Source organism: Anolis carolinensis, chromosome 2 (genome assembly GCF_035594765.1).
Source record: "Anolis carolinensis isolate JA03-04 chromosome 2, rAnoCar3.1.pri, whole genome shotgun sequence".
In the NCBI taxonomy this organism is placed as follows: domain Eukaryota; kingdom Metazoa; phylum Chordata; class Lepidosauria; order Squamata; family Dactyloidae; genus Anolis; species Anolis carolinensis.
Window position 1 is genome coordinate 220,656,232 of NC_085842.1, and position 18,204 is coordinate 220,674,435.

An 18,204-nucleotide genomic window follows, 5' to 3' on the forward strand; every position below is an offset into this window, starting at 1 on the left:
ACATGGTACAGAGCAGTAGTTCTCAACCTGTGGGTCCCAGGTGTTTTGGGCGACAACTCCCAGAAATCCCAGCCAGTTTACCAGCTGTTAGGATTTCTGGGAGTTGAAGGCCAAAACATCTGGGGACCCACGGATTGAGAACCACTGGTATAGAGGTTTCAGTGCTGGACTAAAGTTCTAGAAGATCAGGGTTCCGATTTCCATTCAGCCACCGAAACCCAGTTGGTAACCTTGGGCAAGTCATGCTCTCTCACCCTTAGAAGACGACAATCGCAATTTTTCTCTGAATAAATCCTGCCAAGAAAACTGTATTATAGGGTCACCATATATTGGCATTGACATGAAGGCACATAATAACAATATGCTTTCATTATACAGTAGAGTCTCACTTATCCAACATTCGCTTATCCAACATTCTGGTTTGATTATCCAATGCAGTCTGCCTCCCACCCTGATCCATAGCTGTTTCTCTAGGCAGCAAGGACTGAACTTTTTACGGATTTAATTTCCCACAATGTTGTTATTGTAAGTTCATTTTATGCAATTCTATTTTTATTTGCAGTCAATTTGTTAGTAGTCAAAGTTTTTGTAGTCGATGTTTTCAATACATTACGATGTTTTGGTGCTAAATTCATGAATACAGTAATTACTACATAACGTTACTGTGCATTGAACTGCCTTTTGTTGGTTTGTTGTAAAACATGATGTTTTTGGTGCTTAATTTGTAAAATCATAGCGTAATTTGACATTTAATAGGCTTTTCCTTAATCCCTCCTTATTATCCAACATTTTTGCTTATCCAACATTCTGCCGGCCCATTTATGTTGGGTAAGTGACTCTACTGTATTTGCTTTTGAGTGAATACATTCAGGGCTCTTATATAAGATAGAGGAATAGTCAACTCTTGTATACTCTACTTTTAAAAAATCCACTTAAGATCTGCATATTCTCTTGTGATATTTTAGCTGTATGAAAGCAAAAGCACATGCTTAGAATCTCAAAATGGGAATGAGATAATTAATTTACATTCAATCTGTCAAGAGTCAGACGCCAGTTAACATACAAAACAAAGTTTATTCCAAAGATAAGCCAAAAAATAACATAAACACAGGAAATATCCTTGAAACACTTCACTTTTCAGTGTTTCGAGAGTAGATTGGACAATAATAACTCAAAAACGAGCCACGCTAATTTCCCATGCTGGCATTCAATAAAAAACTAAATAACGCTTCAATTCAGCTTTGGAAAACAAATAGAGTTAATTGCTGGAAAATAAACAAACTAGAAAAGCAGTAAAGCTGCTTCCACGGTGCAGATAAGCCGAGAGCCTCAAAGGGATGATGAATAGCCGTCGTCAGAAGAATCCAAGGTCAGGTCGGGAGGCAGCAGAAATTCCGAAAGACAAACCAATAGTCAGAAGCCGGGAGTAGCCGTCAGTCAGAGGGCGTAGACAGAAGCCAGGTCAAATTCAATCCAAAGTCCGAAGAGGGTGCAGTCATCCAAAACAGGTCCACGATAAGACACAGCGAGAGCCAAGCTAGATGATATCAGCAGATTCAAATCATAGTCCAAGTTCAGTCTTCATGGAAACACAGAGATCCCAATGGCGCCTCAGCAACACCTTGCCACACGCAAAGTACAGTGGCCAAACATTCCCATTTTATTCCCCTTCCTCCTGGGTGACCAAACACTCACACCCAAACACCAGGTGTCCCAAATCTACTCAGAGTCTGAACTCCACACAGCTAGAGCTCGTGGATCTGGAGTACCTAGCAATTCGTCGGAGTCCCAATCATCCTGCCCACACTTAGCCCCATGAACACTTAAAGAACCATCCTCCCTTCTCCAAGCATCCCAATTGGGATCAGCTCCTGCAGAAACCCCAGGATCAGAAGTATCCATAAGCCCCAAATCCCCAGACATCTCCGGAGGCTGTGCCCATTCAGTGCCCGCTTCCCCAGCCACCACCTGTTCCTCAGCATCCATCTCCCCATCTGAATCTTCCTCAGAAGATCCCCCATATAGCTCTCTAAGTCGCTTCCTGCGCAACTCCTCCAGTGAACCCTCATCACGAGGGTTTTTTCTTCCTCTTCGAATTCCATCACCATCAACCATAATCCCCGAAGGCGCAGTCACAACACAATCTTTCTGAGCATGCACTCCAATTTCAAATCTATAACTCGATCTTTAAAAAATGGGATCCTTTGCAAGCATCCTGCAGCCAAGTAGTCCCACTACATCACCAAGATGTACCTTAATTCTACTGTTGATCTATGGGCTGAGTTTGATGTAGCAGCTAGAGGCCTAATGCAAAAAAAAATATCTTAGTATCTTCACAAAATTAATATGTACTTTGCTTGTATTGGCTTTTCTGACTGGCTCCCAGATGAATTCACATAACACACACTCTGTCTAGAAATCTATATGAAATGATGATATGACTGCTGCTTCTCCCTAAAATTTTAGTAATTAATTGTATTTTTATGTTCATTTGTTTTTGAATTTGTTGTACCCAGCCTCGAGCCATCAGTAGAGACAGGTAATAAATAAAATGCATTTTTATAATTAAAACTGTTTTGCTTAATTGTTCTGCTTGTCATTTGAGAATAACACCTTGTTTCCTAAAAGATGTTGAGTTTTGTTCTCTTAAAAGCATGCAACAATTTTCACTCTTGTACATTCCATGCACACATACTTGTCCATAACATTCAGGCCAAAAGGGAGAAAGATCGATTTCTCTTCTTGTTTCAGTACAACTGTTGTGATGGATTACTCAAGTTCTTCAACTCCCTGCTGGAAGTTGGGGCTCCCTTTCTTCTTTTAAAAAAATATGCTTGGGCAGCTTTCTTTATTCTGATGTGGGGAAGGATTGTGTCAGTCTGTTCTTTAAATCAAACTCATACGAGTAAGTTTTCTGCATAGGTCTCCACTGTGGCCACTGCAAAAACCCCAGCAAAGCAAACAGCTGAAATATATAGGATTTGGGCTGAAGCTCTCTGTCGAGGCAGCTGCTGCCACCTACAGGCTCAGTATAAGGTGTTGGTAACTCAATGTTTCAGAAAGAGACAACAGACATTCTTACTTTGTGTGGTTAGGTTATACATGTGTATGGATGCAGTTTCAAGTGGCCCATTAACATATGGGTTGTTTAGAAAAGAAATGTTCTGAGACAATAGCCTACAGTACCCTGCATTCAATGGGGGTATTCCATCCAAGATTAATCAGAACCAATCCCACTTAGCTTCCAGAATCACACGGCATCTGGTGCCATTAGAGCAGGCATAGGCAATTTTTTTTTGCTTTGGGGCAGCACTGCAGGTCCGGATGCTCACCACATCCTTATGCCAGGGGGAAGGCAAGACACGCGGTTTTGGAAAATGGCATTCATAACCTTTTGGAAAAACACCTTTAGGAAATCATAACTTTTAAAAAGAAAAACATGACCTTTCAGAGAAAAGCCAAAAACCCTTTAGGGTAGAATCTTCTCTTGGGGTATGCAACCAGATATAATTACGCAAGGCAATGGTTTCAGTTGTTAGACTGAATAACCTGTTATTTCTGATCTGTTAGAAAACAGAGATTTGCCAGTGCATAAAAACAGCAGAGCTTTAGAAGTGTTTTTCAGTGCCCAAAATATATACTCTCCCATAAAACAGCTTGTTTTATATTGTGCATTTAAGAGACAAAAATGAAGCAGGCTTTGAAAAAAAGAATGTATTTGGTTTACTCACCACATTCATGTGTTCAGCATACATAAGTACAAAACTTATCAGTCCAGTTTCAGATATGTTTGAGATGTGTGTGTTTGTGTGTGTGTGTGTGTGTGTATGTGTGTGTGTGAGAGAGAGAGAGAGAGAGGAAGGGAAAGGGGAGAGAGGAGGAGGGAGGGAGGGAAAGAGAGAGGGAGGGAGAACCATGGAGTCAAGGAAACTGCATACCACAACATACATAAAGGAAACAGTAAGCAACAGGTTCATAGATAAACATTACTAGAAAAGGCTTGAAGAAGGTTGTTATTTCCAATATTCAGCGACTGTCCTGATCCTCCTCCTCCAATCCTCAGGTTGCCCTCTTGGCATTATGCTGGGAGGAGGGCGAGACAGGCGGTGGTTGAAAGTGCTCTGGAGGACTCTTAGTCGTTGCATGCCTTCCTTGAGCCGTCCTCCTGGCATAAAGATGCGGCCGCTTGCAACGTCGTTATGCCAGAAGGGCGAGACATGCAGCGGCTGTGAGTGCTTCAGAGGGCTCTCAGCTGCTGCGTGCCTTCCTTCCCCATCTTTTAAGCATAAGGACACGATGGGCCACTGTGTCCTTATGGCAAGAGGAAAGGGATAATGAGGAGGGCCTGAAGTAAGCACCCAGGGGACTACATTCGGCCCCCAGGCCTTAGCTTTTCCATGCCTGCACTAGAGGAACAACATTTAATCACTAAAATACATGTGCGCAAAATCAGAATATAAGGCAAAACAAAGACATTGAACCTGAGCTTAGAAAGTAATAGGTGGGAAGTCAAATGATGGCGCTGACTTTCACAGTACATGTAATTGCTTGTAAAATTGGAATTGACACAACTGGTAGAACCCAGGATGTGCTCACTTCTGTGTGTGTATGTGTGTGACTTGTCTTAAGTCATTTGTTACATTTCATAGTTTTCTTAGAAGAATACTTAGAAGTGTTTTGCTAGTTCCTTCCTCTGAAATACAGTCTAGAGCAGGGCTTACTAAACTTTTCCACTTGGGACCCCTTTCCACCTTAGAAATATTTGTGTGACCCTGGGTATACAGGTATATAAAATAGCCATAGAAATCAAAACGTTTACTGGTAACAAACCAACATTTGCAAGGCTTGCTAAACAGGCTGATTTACCTTTTTATGCAGTATAGCTGAAGCAATTTCTGCAAAGTCGACAATAAAAATTGCATGTTGTTGGTAACAGATTTGTGCAAATGTCTAGGTGGCCTTCTGAAACATTTTACTGTTGCTAATGTTTTAGTGATCCCAACATCAAGCTAAGGGGACCCCATTTGAGGTCAGGACCCACAGTTTAAGAAGCAGTGGTCTATGGCATCTGGTATTTATTGGTGGACGAACCAGGGCTAACTCTGTTTAGCTTCCAAGATCAAACAGGATCTGGTGCTTTGGGGCATTTATGATTTGTTTTTATTGTTGAGTTTTATATTGCTTGTTGCCTGGGCTTGGCCCCATGTAAGCTGCCCCGAGTCCCCTCAGAGAGATGGGGCGGGGTATAATAATAATAATAATAATAATAATTAAATTTTGCCAATCTCTGTGAGCCGCCCTAAGTCCCGTCAGGTGAGACGGGCAGGGTATAAATGCTGTAAAATAAATAAATAAATAAATAATAGCCCTTGCATTTTTATGTTGTAGGGAGGCTGCAGTCGATCAGCAGCCCCATTAGATTTCTACGGGATACAGCCACCATATGATACATGCACAATTCAAAGAATTCTACAAACTTCAGGCTGTCATTTACTCTGTACTACAATTAGATCCCTATGAATAAGTACAGTATGTTGCCATTATCTGCTTCTAGGAAGTAATCTACACAGTCAATCATGCAGTACAGCTATTTTTGCACACCAGGATTGGGCAAAGTATGGTCCATGGATCACAACTGAGACCCAAAGCCTTTTGTTGGGGTTTCCTAAAGCCCTTCTCAGAGCTAGAAAAACCAGGTAGGCAAAATGGAGCCAATGTGAAGTAGTTGGACTAGAACACTAACAGTCCAAATCTGCATTCTTAGCTGAAGAAACCACAGGATGGCCTTGGACTAGTCACAAGCTGAAGTGAAAATGCAATGGCAAACTTCATCTAAGTAAATGTTGCCAAGAAAACCCTATAATATGATTACCATAAACTTTATTTTTATTTAGTTATTTATAGTTATTAATCAGACCCAACCATACTATCTATAGGTGCAGAGTTTCACAGCTGAACGCCATAATTCACAAAAAAGGACGCAGGATATTGACTGGAGTTCACAGAGATGCATTTGAAATAACAAGAGTATGGAAACATAACCTCCTCACAGATTATAGGAGCAAAATAGTGGGGGATAGGAGCAAATTTAGTAGAAAATCTGAGGTTAGCATAGACTGAGCTGCAACTACAGAATAAATCAGAATGCTGATAATGTATTATGCTCCAACCATCACTAAGTATTCTTTGTCTAAGAAAATCCTATCAAACTAATGGAATTTTCATAGGTGGACAGGTGAATTGAAGGTACATACACATGTAAGCTTGACAAGCACTGTGTGCTGAAGAGAAGAAATTATTTTCTCTTAAATAACATAAAGAAGCTGTGCATTTCAGCCTGGCCTCTGATGAATTCACAAATACTGTAGTCCAGCTTGAAAATTACCTATATGCTAAGAAAACCATCTATTTTAGAACCAACATTATTCTACAACAGATGGTGTTATTTGTTTAATAATGTGGTAGCAGCTTCAAGGCACGTTGCATTGTTCTATGTTACCATAATGCAGTCATTATTCCCATAATGTAGAAATATAGATACATATGGCAGTGTACTGAAATTCATAATTATGTCTCTAAATATAGCCACATTTCTGCGTAATTTTAATCATATCCATTATAAAACCTGGGGATGGAGGCATGTCAACCAGTTCTGGGTGGGGTTACCCCCCCCCCCCCCAAGATTGTGTTTGTAGTGCATCTAGATTTGTCTCTCCAAATGTCAGACCAGGTAAATGCGATGGTCAGGAGTGCTTACTACCAGCTTTGGATGATATGTCACCTGCACCCCTTCTTGGAATCGGAGGACCTAAAGATGGTAGCGGTAACCTCAAGGTTGGACTTCTGCGATGCACTTTACATTAGGCTACCTCTGTACCAAGTTTGGAAACTCCAATTAGCTCCAAACATAGCAGCCAGACTTGTTATAAGAACATCCAGGACTGAGTATATTACACCCACACTAAAGTCACTCCACTGGTTGCCAATTAGCTTCCGGGCAAAGAACAAAGTGTTGGTTTTGGCCTTTAAAGCACTATGTGGTTTTGGCTACCTACAGGATCACCTTCTCCTGTACAATCTACAGTGGACACTTAACTCCAACCACTCCAGAACCTGACTAGTGGCCATTACTTAGAGAACTTTTACATAAGCTGCACCAAGACTGTGAATAATCTGCGGGAGATTTGACAGCAAAATCAGTTGTAGGAATGCAAGATACAACTTGAATCTCTTCCAGTTAGCATACCTGGTAAATTTTAAACCGTGAATTTGAAATTTACATTCTATGATGATTGTATTTTAATCTTTGTTTCATGTATCTTAGTGTGTGCATTTTATATAACAATGTTTCAATATATGCATTTTATTGAATGTTTTTGTGATGATGCGTTTTAACTATGTTATGCTCCGCCTCATGTTGTGAGGAGAAGCAAGTAACAAATCATGATTATCATGTGTTTGACTATTTGCTAACTGTTCAACCTGTATGTTCATGATAAGACTATTTAAAGAATTAGCATACATCTCCAGTACTCTTACAAGAAAATTGAGAATGTACTTTTTGGGAAAAGTGAACATAAAACAAAAGCATATAATATGTTCCTTTTCTCCATGAAGAATCATGTATAACTTGAGTGTTTGTAACACTATACAATTTTGTGCACTAAACCAAATTTGTATAAACTAAGCCATTGGAAAGCAAATATCTTTATTTCAGATTTCAGAATTCTGGATGTTAACCCAATGCTAAAAGACATGAACTTGTCAATTATCTTCCAAGCCCAATTAAGAGTTTCACTGGCCATGGCTGACTGGTGGCCAGGTCTGTTGGACTGCAATTTCCACCATTGCTGACCACTTGCCAGAATTGCTGGGAATAGTAGAAGTTAAGGTACAGAATTATCTGGAAGACAAAAGGTTGCCCTTACTCATTTCAGTCGTTAACACTTTTAAATATTTATCAACTTTTAAAATCTTAATTGTTTAGAGTAGTATCGACACTATGGAATTGCGGATTAGGTTGGAGTATTTAGAATTCTAAACTAGAGAACTCTAGGACATCACAATACTATAAACTACAAGATTCTATAGGATGCAAGTATGGCAGTTAAAGTAGAATCCTAACACTATGATGACATAGTGTGAAAGAGACCCAGATGTTGAGTGGCCCTCCACTCACATTATTCCCAAACAGTTGTCTAAAGCAGTACTAATCAAAGTGTTAGTCTCTGTATAGCTGCTGGTGCTTTCCAAATTTCCAGGAAAGAAAGAAGCACTCTTGTTCAGCAAGAAATTTGCCTCCTGTTTGTTGCTTTGCAACTGCACTGCATTCTGAATTAAACTTTCAGCTGTGTCAATTTCTTTTCAAACATCTTTGACATTCCAATTCCAGTAAAAGTACAAATGTATTGTCAAAGCTGTCAGTGGAACTTCTGAATTCTCATGAGAACATGATTTTTGTGTCTAACAGAAGTGAAATCTTATAGAGTTCGACAAGAACTGATCACAAATAATGAGTACAGGACTGCTGTCATAAAAATCTGTTACAGGCTGTAGTCCTACAGAGCAGGAAAAAAGGAAATGGATATATGTGTTTGGGTACATGTGTATGTGTATACAGGCAATCCCCGAGTTACAAACATCCAACTTTCAAATGACTCCTAGTTAAGAATGGGGATGACAACGGAAGTAAGATAAATCTATCCCTAGGAAGGGAAATTCACTCCTGAAAAGAGTTTTCATGGGGAAAAGGTGTCTCCACTGAAGTTTCATCACCAATCCTTGTTTCCACAATCAACCATTTTTTCAACACTCAATCATCACAGGGACAGAAAATGAGATGAAATCTTCTAAACTGGGTAAGAGACAGCAAAACAAATACCACAGGGGTGTTAACACTTCCCTATGCTATTCAAAGTGCATGCACACACACAAACACAAACACACACACACATATACATATATGGCTGGAGTTACATTTAAATAATGTACCTGTTCCAACTTACAAATAAATTCAACTTAAGAACAAATCTACAGAACCTATCTTGTTCGTAACTTGAGGACTGCCTGTATATATATCTATACATATATATATATATATATGCATACAGGCACACACACACATATGGCAAACGTAAGCACATACTAAGACAGAATAGTATTTTTAGACGGGTTTTCTTTTACCACAACAAATCTGAGATAAGTACTGTCAATTTACATATTTATGTGCGCGCACGCATATATAAGCTGTATCAACGCTTCATATGTTTGTGTTGTATATATGTATAAACTGACTATACTTTTCATATACATATGTATGTACAGACTAGGCAAAAAGCCACAAAGGAGCCATACACATACTGTATATGACACTATGGTACTGGATGCCACTTACAAGATTTGGTTTTTCACAAGTAATTACATTTATTTCTCATATCTACGGTTTATGATGCTATGGTGTTAATCTTTTTTTAAAAAAATATTAAAGATCGAAACCCCTTAATGACAGCAGATAATCTGGACTTTATATGGCAATGTAGAAAGCTAAAAAGCCAATGGGACTTGTGCCTGCATAAACAGGAGTATAGTGTCTAAATTCAGGGAAGTGATGATACCCTTCTATTCTGCCTTGGTCAGACCACACCTGGAATCACACTGTGTCCAATTCTGGGCATCGCAATTGAAGGGAAATGTTGAAAAGCTGGAATGTGTCCAGAGGAGGGCGACTAAAATGATCAAGGGCCTGGAGTACAAGCCCTATGAGGAGCGGTTTAAACAGCTGGGCATGTTTAGCCTGCTAAGAGGAGATATGAGGAGGGTCATGTATAAATATGCAAGGGAAAGTCAAAGGGAGGGAGCAGGCTTGTTTTCTGCTGCCCTGGAGACTAGGACACGGAACACTGGCTTCCGGAACATTAGGAGGAAGTTCCTCACTGTGAGCGCTGTTAAGTAGTGGAACTTTCTGCCCCAGTGTGTGGTAGAGGCTCCTTCTTTGGAGGCTTTTAAATAAAGGCTTGATGGCCATCTGTTGGGGGTGTTCTGAATGCGATTTTCCTGCTTCTTGGCAAGGGGTTAAACTGGATAACCCACGAGGTCACTTCCAACTATAATTCTATGAAGCTGTGGAGAGGTGGGTAATAACATTATTATTACACACTTATATATGTGTCTCCTCACATACATATACACACATATTTGTGTGTAATGAGCTGTGTGTACTCTGTCTATATACTCTGCTCTCACCATATACATAAGCCGACTGTGGCCCCTTCTACACTGCCATATAATCCAGATTACAAGGCCGACAATTCACATTATCTGCTTTGAGCTGGATTATATGAGTCTACATTACCATATAAGCTGGATTTTATATGGCAGTATAGAAGGGGCCTGTGTGCATTCTTTCTCTTTCCTCACCCTAAAAGTATAAAGTGTGGTAAAAGACAAATCCAGGCAAGCAGCACTTTCACCTGCCTCAAAGGATTATTTTGCTTTAGGCCCCTTCCATATTGAACTACATTATATGGCAGTGTGGACTCAGGGCCCTTCTACACAGCCCCTTATCCCAGAATATCAAGGCAGAAAATCCCACATTATCTGAGTGTGGACTCAGATAAACCAGTTCAAAGCAGATATTGGGGGATTTTCTGCCTTTATATTCTGAGATAAAGAGTGGTGTGGAAGGCCCCTCAGATAACCCAGTTCAAAACAGATATTGTTTCTGCCTTGATATCTTTGGTTATATGGCTGTTTGTAAGGGCCCTCAGGCCTGAATAACATGCTACATTATCTGCTTTGAACTGGGATGTATGGCAGTGTGGACATAGGGCCCTTCCACACAGCCTTATATCCCAAAATATGAAGGCAGAAAATCCCACAATATCTTCTTTGAACTGGGTTATCTGAGTCCACACTCAGATAATGTGGGATATTCTGCCTTGATATTCTGAGATCTAGGGCTGTATGGGCCTTCAGATATTTCAGTTCAAATCAGATATTGTGGGTTATTCTGCCTTGATATTCTGGGTTATATAGCTGTGTGGGAGGGCCCTCAGTCAATACATTCTCAAGTTCTCCATTCATTTCTCTTTGGGACCATCCACACAGCCATATAACCCAGAATATAAAGGCAGAAAATCCACAATATGTGCTTTGAACTGGGTTATCCGAGTCCACACTGACATATATTCCAGTTCAAAGCAGATAATATGGGATTTTATTCAGCTGTGTAAAAAGGGCCTGGATTATCTCAGGGCCCTTCCAGACAGGCCCTATATCCCAGGATCTGATCACAGATTTGCTGTTTATCCGATTATCTGGCAGTGCAGACTCATATAATCCTGTTTAAAGCAGTAATCCTGGGATCAGATCTTGGGATGTAGGGCCTGTCTGGAAGAGCCCTTAGGGCCCTTCCAGACAGCCCTATATCCCAGAATATCAAGGCAGAAAATTGGACATTATCTGTGTATGAACTCAGATAACCCAGTTCAAAGTAGATATTGTGGGATTCTGTGCCTTGATATTCTGGGATATAGGGCTGTCTGGAAAGGCCCTCAGTCACACTGACATATATCTCAGTTCAAAGCAGAAAATGTGGGATTTTATTCAGCTGTGTGGAAAGGGCCTTCCTGTTTCCTCACCTCTGAGCCTACTTTCTTCCTCAAATCGTGATCCTCCTCCTGGCTTAATTCTCTCTGCCTCATTCTGTCGCTTCCCTCATCCTTTGCTCTTCGCTGCATAAGAGTCGCGTTCGCACATGCGCAGTTGTTCCACACACAGACACACAAACAAGTCCTTTCCCGCTGGCGGACTTTCTCGGAGGGGCTGTCACGAGACTGCAGCGTCACGCGCGCTGTCGTCATCATGGCGGCGGCGGCCCCTTCTGTCCTCCGAGCGTGAGAATTCCGCCCTGCGCCTGCGCGGGTGCGCGCGCAAGGGGGGAGACGACGCTTGGCGCGCTCTGACTCCGCCTACTGTCGCCCTCCCCTTACTGTCGCTGGAGCTCGCCTGCTGTCTGTCCTCCGTGAGGGAAGGAAGGAAGGAAGAGAAGAGAGAAAGTGCGGGTCGGCTCCGCCGGGGGAGGCCCCATTGCCAATTGCCGCCGCCGCCATGCAAGTCACGCTAAAGACGCTGCAGCAGCAGACCTTCAAGATAGACATCGATCCTGAGGAGACGGTGCGGCCTGAGAGGAAGAGGAAAGGGATGGGTGGCGGGGAGGAGGAGGAGGCCTGAAATGTTAGGCCCGAAATGGCGGAGCCTCCTCGAGGCCTAGCTCGCAAAGAGGACTGTGGAAGTTTATTTGGAGGGGGGGGAGGTGAGGAGGAAAGAGAGTTGGCTTCCCCTCTGGGCTAAGTAGGGACTCGAAGCCCGCGCGCAGGCCTGGGCCTATCGCATTGTTGCTTATGGAAACGGCTCCATGCGATAGGCCCAGGTCTGCGCGCGGGCTTCGAGCCCCTTCTTAGCCCAGAGGGGAAGCCCTTTTTCCCCCTCCCTCGTTCTTTCCGCCATGACGGCTCATGCTCTGCTTCGTTGGCTGGTGACTGACGGGGGGTATTGAATGTCGTCTCCGTCGCGCAAGAGGGAGGGTGGGCGGGCCTGTTTGTGAGGGGGAAAGGGTGCCATGACTGTGCACTATCGCTTCGCGCGAGGAAGGGGTGTGTGTGTGTGTCGCTCTGGCTGTCTCTGTGTATCCGTCCGTGGTTCTGTTTGCGCATGCGCCAGTGTACTTGGGATCCATGCGCGGGAGAAGTGAGCATGGGCAAACTTCAGGAACCCCAGGCATTCAAAACTCTATATGTTGAAGGGTTGTTGTATGTTTTCCGGGCTGTATGGCCATGTTCCAGAAGCATTCTCTCCTGACGTTTCGCCCACATCTATAGCAGGCATCCTCAAAGGTTGTGAGGTATATTGGGGGAAAAACTAAGCAGGGTGGGAGAAGGAACTCTTATCTGTTGGAGGCCAGCGTGAATGTTGTAATTAACACCTTGATTGGCATTTATGGTCTTGCCAGATTCCTTTCCTGGCTTCTTCCTGTCTGGGGCAATCTTCTGTTGAGAGGTGTTATCTGCCCCTGATTGATTCATGTCTGGAATTCCTCAGCTTTCATAGTGTTGTTTCTTGTTTACTGTTATTATTTTAGAGGGTTTTTAAAAATACTGGTAGCCATATTTTGTTCATTTTCATGATTTCCTCCTTTCTGTTGAAATCGTCCACATGCTTGTGGACTTCAGTGGCTTATAGTTGTTACAGTGGTCCAGCATTTGTGTGTTCTCAAATAATATACTGTGTCCAGGTAGGTTCATCAAGTTTTCTGAACTATATGTGGTAGTCGCTCCTCTGCTTATTCCAGGCCAGTCTGCACAAATGTGCATATCCTCTGCTGTGGAACTCATTCCCTAGTGATATTAGATCAGTCCCCTCCTTCCTGGCCTTCAGAAGGAGAGTAAAAACCTGATTTTGGGAGCAGGCCTTTGAAAATTTCACAGCAACCCACTGAGGCAGGAGCTTTTAGAACAGGCATAGGCAAACTTTGGCCCTTCCTCCAGGTGTTTTGGAATTGTGGGAGTTGAAATCTGGTCAAAGTTTGCCCTTGGCAGTTTTACAATCATAATACTTGGAAGAGACCTCAAGGACCATGCAGCCCACACCCCTTTTGGTTATTTTTATTTCATTTTTTAAACCTTTTTTTTTGCTGGGACAGGGCCAAATTGTATCTCAAACCCCTTCCACACAACTAGGTAAAATCCCACATTTTGGGTTGCAGTGAGTTTTCCAAGATGCCTGGCCATGTTCTAGAAGCATTCTCCTAATGTTTCACCCACATCTATGGCAGGCATCAACTAGGCAATGGGGTTTATATATATGTCGAAAGTCCAGGGTGGGAGAAAAAACTCTCATCTGTTTGAGGCAAGTATTTATCATATCAGAAGTAAACCAAGATAACAGTTGTAAAGTATTTAAAAAATACAAACAAAGTTAAAAACCTGGCATTATATGTCCTATGACCAGTGACTGGCCACTTGGAGTGCCTCTGGTGTTGCTATAAGAAAGCAAGTGTGAATGGTGCAATTTGCCACCTTTATTAACATTAAATGGCCTTGCAGCTTCAAAATCTGGCTGACTGGGGAAATCCTTTGTTAGGAGGGGGTTAGCTGGCCCTGATTGTTTCATGTCTAGAATTCCCATGTTTTCTGAGTGTTTTTCTTTATTTACTGTACTGATTTTAGAATTTTTTTAATACTGGTAGCCAGATTTTGTTCATTTTCATGGTTTCCTCCTACATTTGCTGCTTTGGACTAGAATATATGGCAGTGTGGACTCAGATAACTCAGATCAAAGCAGATATTTTCATGATTTCCTCCTTTCTGTTGAAATCATGGGATTTTCTGCCTTGATATTCTGGGTTATATGGTTGTGGGGAAGGATCCTTAAAATCTTCTTAAATAATTATTGGCTTATTTCCAATCTTCCCTTCCTGGGCAAGGTTCTGGAGAAGGTGATGGCCACCCAACTCAAGGGATTCTTGGATGAAACTGATTATTTTCATCCATCACCGTCTGTTTTTCGGCCTGGTCATGGAACAAAGAGAGCTTTGGTCGCCTTGGTGGATGACCTCCGCAGGGAGCTAGACAAGGGGAGCATATCCCTGTTGGTTCTGTTGGATCTCTCAGCGGCTTCCGATACCATCGACCATGGTATCCTTCTGGCCCGGCTCTCTGGGATGGGACTCAGGGGTACTGCATTGCAGTGGCTTTGCTCATTCCTGGAAGATCGAACCCAGATGGTGGTGCTGGGAGACACCTGCTCGCACTCTGGCCATTGGCTTGTGGAGACCTACAAGGTTCTGTTCTATCCCTCATGCTTTTTAACATTTACATGAAACTGCTGGATGAGCTTATCTGGCGTTTTTTAGTTTGGCTTAATCTATATGCAGATGACACAAAATCCAAGGAAGCTCCCCAAGTCCTGGACTAGTGCCTGGCAGCTGTGATGGGCTGGAGGAGGGCTAACAAACTAAAGCTTAATCCAGACAAAACAGAGGTCCTCCTGGTCGGTCATGAGGCCGATCGGGGTATAGGGTGGCAACCTGTGCTCGACAGGGTAACACTTCCCCTGAGGACACAGGTTCGTAGTTTGGGGGTCCTCCTGAACTCAGCCGTCAAAGTTCTTCCTACTGTTTAGGTGGAATGTCTTTTCCTGGATCCATTGCTCCCTGCTCTATTCTCTAGAGCAGCAGGAAACAAGTTTGCTCCCTCCTTAATGTGACTTCCTTTCAAACATTTAAACATGGCTATCATGTCCCCTTCCAGCCTTCCTTTCTCCATGCTAAACATACCCATCTCCCTTACCTGTTCGTCATAGGGCAGGGGTCCCCAAACTAAGGCCCGGGGGCCGGATGCGGCCCTCCAAGGTCATTTACCTGACCCCTGCCCTAAACTTTAGATTTAGGGTTGACCTAAGTCTACCTGCTCTTTGGAGGTCTTTTTACTTACCTATGGTCTTATGAGATCGTCTAGATGGTCTTTGAAGGTCTCTTTGCTTAGCTATGGCCTTATGAGACCATCTAGATGGCTTTTGGGGGTCACTTTCCTTACCTATGGTCCTATGAGACCGTCTAGATGGCCTTTGAGGGCCCTTTCTTATCTATGGTCTTACGAGACCATCTAGATGGACTTTGGAGGTCTCTTTGCTTACCTATGGTCTTATGAGATCATCTAGATCAGAGGTCTCCAAACTAAGGCCCATGGGCCGGATGCGGCCCTCCAAGGTGATTTCCCTGGCCTCTGTTAGGGTTGACCTAAGTCTGAAATGACTTGAAGGCACACAACAACAACAATCTTAATTTTGGACTATTTCATCATAGTCTGGCCCCCTAACAGTCTGAGGGACTGTGAATCGGCCCTCTACTTAAAAAGTTTGAGGACCCCTGTCATAGGCCTTGGCTTCCAAACCTCTGATCAGTTTGGCCGCCCTTGTCAATATCCTTCTTGATGTGTTCTAGGTTTTTCTCCCTTGAAAGGAGCTTTAGAGAGCCATGAGAGGTTTTACAGTCTCAAGTTGAACCTGAGAAAGTCAGTTATGTGTGTTAATTTTCAGTCTGGGATATCACAGAGAAGGAAAGTTCCTACATGTGACACAAGCTACCCAAAATGGTTGTTTCAAGTTTATACCGTCTTTGTAATTTAGGTGGATAGCAGAAAAGTGGTCTAAATGCCTTAAAGAGACCGGATCCAACCTGATTTCGGAAATGAAGCAGAGTCATTCCTGTTTAGTGGAGTCTCTGGTGGAGCAGTGCCGGCAGAACTGATGACTTGAAGGTTGGGTTGCTGACCAGAAGGTTACTGGGAGAGTGCAGATGAGCTTCCTCTATCAGCTTCAGCTCCATGGGGGACATGAGAGAAGACTCCCACAAGGATGGTAAAAAACATCAAAACATCTGGGCATCCCCTGGGTAATGTCCTTGCAGACGGCCAGTTCTCTCACACCAGAAGTGACTTGCAGTTTCTCAAGTCGCTCCTAACAGTAAAAAAAAGAAAAAAAAAAGAAGCCTGGTTAGTACTTGGATGGGAAACCAGTGATAAATACCAGGTACTACAGGTTATATTTCAGAGGAAGGAATGAGCAAAAAAAACCCTGAGTATTCTTTTTTAAGAGACTTTGTTTTGGCACTAGACACAAACCTGCTGAAATGCCCTAAAGGCACCAGATCCTATCTGATGGAATCTAAGCCGGATCAACCCTAATTAGTATTTGGATGAAAGACCACCAATGAAAACTAAGTGTCATAGACTATATTTCAGAGTAAGGAATTATCAAAACTACTTCTGAATATTCCTTGCCTAAGATTAACCTATGAAATTAATGGGATTCCCATTAATTAAGCATGAGTGTGTGTGTGTGTTTTGTATTTGCATCAGGGGAGCGGTGATACCTCTGAACCAATCCCATGCAAATATTGAGGATCCACTATGCAACACTAGAACAACTGTTATGTCTGCTTCATAATGCTTGTCTAACTCTTAAGTAAGTGTGTCCATTAATTTAATTAGATGCCCTTTTTCTGTAATAGCTATAGATGAAGTATAAGGTATTGTGGAGCATGTTTCTGTTCAAATCTGACAGTATTCTTCTGTAAAGATTACATACAACTTCAAAGAAACTAAGACCTTTGAGTTTGGTAAACAAATATATATGTTATGAATGTTTTTCATTGCCTATGGATTCATTGCTAAATACAGGTATATGTACTGTGGTAAACAAGGTAAACAGTTTCTTGGTTCTGTTTTTAGCTTAGCTAGTTGTTGGGTGCAACATAGAAGTTTTTTTCCAAAACACTGTTGATACATATATACTGTACTTGGGATGTAATCTGGAGATGTGCTTAATTTGTTGGATAGTTTAAGGCAATCTGTACTCTCAACTTTTTTATTTGTAAGAGGGCAGGGTGGGCATTTTGTGACTCTAGATATAACACTGCAACACCAAGATCAACAGTGGAACTGGAAATTGCACTTCCTAAATGCCTACACTGCAGTTCAGAGATAAGGATTGGCTAACAATATGCTGTTGTAAGTGTTATGGAAATAGTGGGCTTGTTTGTCTGGTCTACAGTATCTCAGTTAAATATGATGAAATATCAGTAGGATTTATTGGGTATGCTCATTCCTTTTGCTCCTCCCTTCATAGTAAGAACAAATTGTTGAAAACTTCAAAATAGGAAGCTATGGCAGACATAGTTGTGATAAGCTATGTTATAAAGTCATCTTCAGACTACAGTTTTGTATCCTGACTTGTTCTTGGAGCTATTAATTAGAGTATTCTCTTTGGATATAATTTTAATGAGTTTGAAGGGGATCTGCTTGGTTGACTTCTGTGAAGGAAGAAGCTGCCAGGTTATATGTTCAACCAAAAGGCCTATTTTTCATCTCAGCTTACTGTTTACAGACTGAGTCCTTAAATAATGCAAGAACTATAGAAAGAAGAGCTTATCAAATCAATCCTACATTACGATACATTACAATATCACAATCTAATACTCAGATTCTCTCTAACACTGGCACTGCTTCTGCTTTGGCATTATGGGAATTGTAGTCCAGTACAGGTTGGGAAGGCTGCTCTGAAAATTCATTATTGAGGTCTGGATGTGGGGCTGCTCGGCCATGACTCCCATGAGTTAATGCAGGGCATTGTGGGTGTGAGGGAGGG

At 42.2% G+C, this 18,204-nt stretch overlaps 1 protein-coding gene and 1 long non-coding RNA gene across 3 annotated transcripts in view; one reads left to right on the forward strand and one right to left on the reverse strand.

Moving 5' to 3' along the window:
- Nucleotides 1-1,050: 1,050 nt before the first annotated feature.
- On the reverse strand, nucleotides 1,051-11,862 carry LOC134296552 (uncharacterized). Its single transcript, XR_010003348.1, has 2 exons — nucleotides 11,640-11,862; nucleotides 1,051-7,903 (listed from the first exon to the last, which is right to left on the reverse strand). It is a non-coding gene; the product is annotated as an uncharacterized LOC134296552 (long non-coding RNA).
- Nucleotides 11,863-11,970: 108 nt separating this feature from the next.
- The window catches only part of rad23b (RAD23 homolog B, nucleotide excision repair protein), a 42,417-nt gene continuing 36,183 nt past the window's right edge, over nucleotides 11,971-18,204 (forward strand). For both annotated transcript variants that reach the window (XM_003223752.4, XM_062971812.1), the window contains exon 1: nucleotides 11,971-12,174. In XM_003223752.4, coding sequence (XP_003223800.1) covers nucleotides 12,109-12,174 — 66 coding nt within the window. In that variant the 5' untranslated portion in view covers nucleotides 11,971-12,108. The remainder of the gene's footprint in view (nucleotides 12,175-18,204) is intronic.